At 41.5% G+C, this 2863-nt stretch overlaps 1 protein-coding gene across 1 annotated transcript; it reads right to left on the reverse strand.

The window, feature by feature from the left end:
• Positions 1 to 1758: 1758 nt before the first annotated feature.
• Positions 1759 to 2844, reverse strand: LOC108371850 (uncharacterized). Its single transcript, XM_017627456.1, has one exon. The coding sequence runs from the start codon at positions 2842 to 2844 to the stop codon at positions 1759 to 1761; it is 1086 nt and encodes a 361-aa protein (XP_017482945.1).
• Positions 2845 to 2863: the final 19 nt, after the last annotated feature.

Raw genomic sequence — 2863 nt, forward strand, 5'->3', positions numbered from 1 at the left:
AATCATTATAATAAAATAACATGCAGATACACCATTATACTGAAAAGTGTACGCTTGGAATATACTTTAACTACACGTATGCATGTACGTAATTTATGTATATGTAGATACATACATATATGTTTCCACCATAACTCATATGCNACAAACGCGAAAAATATCTCCCATACAACGTCGTTGAAAATTTTTCGCGAAAAGTTTATCGCGATAAGCTGTTGAGAGTGATCGCGAATGGATTATTTGCATCGTTTTTCTTATTTATGAGAGGCCGACATCGGCAATGCTCGGACTTCTCATATTCGAGTGAGAGGAAATTTCTTTGCTTTTTTCGATCGCGAATGAAAAGCAGCGAAAATTTTTTTGTCGATCGCATTCCGAATGTGAGAGATGATAAATTTGTTTGCATTTTTCACTCGCGATAAAAGAATGCAAAAATGGACTTGGAATATTATCGATCGCGAACGTGAGAGAATGTGAGTGAGAATTTCCGAACCCTGACCATAAGTAATTGTCAGCAGCTTGTACGCAGCGAGCTCCTCCTCAGGCGAACACCTCTACAATATTGCTTGATAATTTGTATCGTCACTAGCAACCCATGCCTGCCTAAACATTTTGTTCACATCTGCCGTAAGCGCAAATTTGTAGCAGCGAAAACGCAAAACAATTGACATTAAGTCGTCTTGAATGACAGGCCCTTTCATCATCGTGTCGTTGAGAGACAATCCAGTGCTCGTTCTTGCGCTGCAATCAAACAACCCGCGAAGCTTTGTACTCGTGGAATCTGGTCGTAGTACTCATTGATGAGGAGCAAAATACTTAAGCTTGTCTTTATCAGCTGCTCCAACCTTTACCATATGCCCAGTTCTTATGTACTCATCAAGAAATTCTATGTACGCTAGCTTTGTTACGACATCTTTGCTCAGTCATCGTTCTAAGGCCGAAAACATAGTGGAGCGGCGAGCAAAGAACATCGAGCAAAGCGTCGATTTCAAACGCGTATGTTTCAATGGGAGAGCGCATAGTGAAGAGCAAAGCGTATATACACTTTTTAATTGTAGCTTTGCTCTATGATACGTCTTCGCTTTGCTCGCAGCTCCACTATGTTTTGACCCTAAGGCTAAAAAAACGTCGCTCAGTTGTTCGAAAGGAGTCACCCAATCTAGTAACATTCTCCTTAAATGGGATTTTAACTATAAATCTACCGTCGCTGTCTCTTTTTACCGATTGCTGAAATAAGCGCTCGCATTCTGTTTCTTCTTCAGTAAAAAATTTATTTTTTATTGGCACATTTTCTACTTCCCAAAAGCGTTCAACTAACATATTTAGGTGATCATACTTCTCTCTTGTTTCTATTGCAAAACTTTCCGCGATAATGTTTACTGCTTTCTTGATCAATGGTGCTGCCCGATACCACCCACCCAAACACCGTTTTCTGCAACCTTGGCAGTCCAGTTCCAATCTTGATTTGCCCAATTGAAAGCAATTCTAAAACCACTTCGGCACCCAACAATACGTCAACGCGTGTCTGCCATTTCAATATTACTTGGAATTTTCCATTTAGAGACATCGATGTATCGGTTTGGTTTTCGCCCAGTTATTTTTTGTAAGATATGAAAATTTATTGACGTCTCATAACCATTTAGACGCGACTTGATTGTTGCTTGCACCCGCTTGGATGCAGTTGTTGACATGCCGTCTATACCGCTCACCTCTAAAGCACTTGACACCCTTGGAAGCCTTAGCATTTGATCTAAATGATCACACACTAGATGTACTTGTGAGGCCGAATATGGCCCGCGCCTGATGATAATTGCCACTAGCATCCTTTTGTAAAATCACTACCGTTTCTAACAAAACTTCTATTGCCGTGGAAGTTTTCCAACTTGTGCACAATGCACTACTTTCGCTTGCGCCCGCTACGTGCTGTTCTTTTGCGTTCGCCCCGCTGCTACCAGTGGCCACGTCTACTTGCCTATGCAATAAATCGTGATGCGGTTGATTACATACAGAATATTTAGCTGCTAAACATTGCTTAAACCAGTGGCCTTTCTTCAAACATACAATGCAAAGCCTAGCGCCCCGCACCACCGAATATCGCTCGCTTGGAGTCATACGCGTAAATTTGGGGCAATTCAATACATTGTGGTCGTCTTTGCGGCACACCCCACAATTTACACGCTCTACTGCCAGTGATGCTGTCCTTCGCGATTTCATGTGTTTCGATTTAAAATCCTTGCTGATTTCTTTCGTGACATTGTGTCTAACCTCCATGCGATCTGTTTTGACTTCTCGAGCCTCCAACGTTTGACATCTTCTAGCTAACACTGCCGAGCACTCTACGCACGACGCTAGTTTCGTATAATCTTCTTCCGCTTCTTCCCACTTTGCTTGGGACTCGGAATCTAACTTTTCCATTACAAGAAAAATTATAAGAGCATTTGCAATATTTTCATACGTTCCCAGAGACAGCATAGCATTTAAACGAGCATTTGTTGTATCAATAACCTTTCGAAGGTGTTCTGCAGAGGCTTTTGCAGCTCTTAGTAATTCCAATAGTGCACTAATATGCTCCTCAAATATCAGGTTTTTCTTGTCAAAACAGTCTTTTAATCGCTGCAACGCTTTGGGGTAATTTTTCTCCGTTTCATCGAAGTCTGCAATAGCTGCCAGTGGTCGTGCACCTAAACTCTCCTTTAAGATGAGAAACCGTTCACAATCATCCAAGCTTTCACCATGGTGTACCATTTTCGTGAACAGAGCTATAAATTTTGGAAACTCCGCATATTTGCCGTCGAATTTCGGTAACTTAATTTCTCGTCGCAAGCGTGGTGTTGCTGTTACCATTGTGGTGTTGTTTGACAAA

The sequence above is a fragment of the Rhagoletis zephyria genome, unplaced genomic scaffold, assembly GCF_001687245.7.
Source record: "Rhagoletis zephyria isolate East Lansing unplaced genomic scaffold, Rhagoletis_zephyria_1.1 Rzeph_scaffold_05264, whole genome shotgun sequence".
NCBI classification, from domain to species: Eukaryota; Metazoa; Arthropoda; class Insecta; order Diptera; family Tephritidae; genus Rhagoletis; species Rhagoletis zephyria.

Coding starts and splice junctions, on each gene's coding strand:
- LOC108371850 (XM_017627456.1), bottom strand. CDS start 2,844: ATGGTAACAGCAACACCACGCTTGCGACGAGAAATTAAGTTACCGAAA.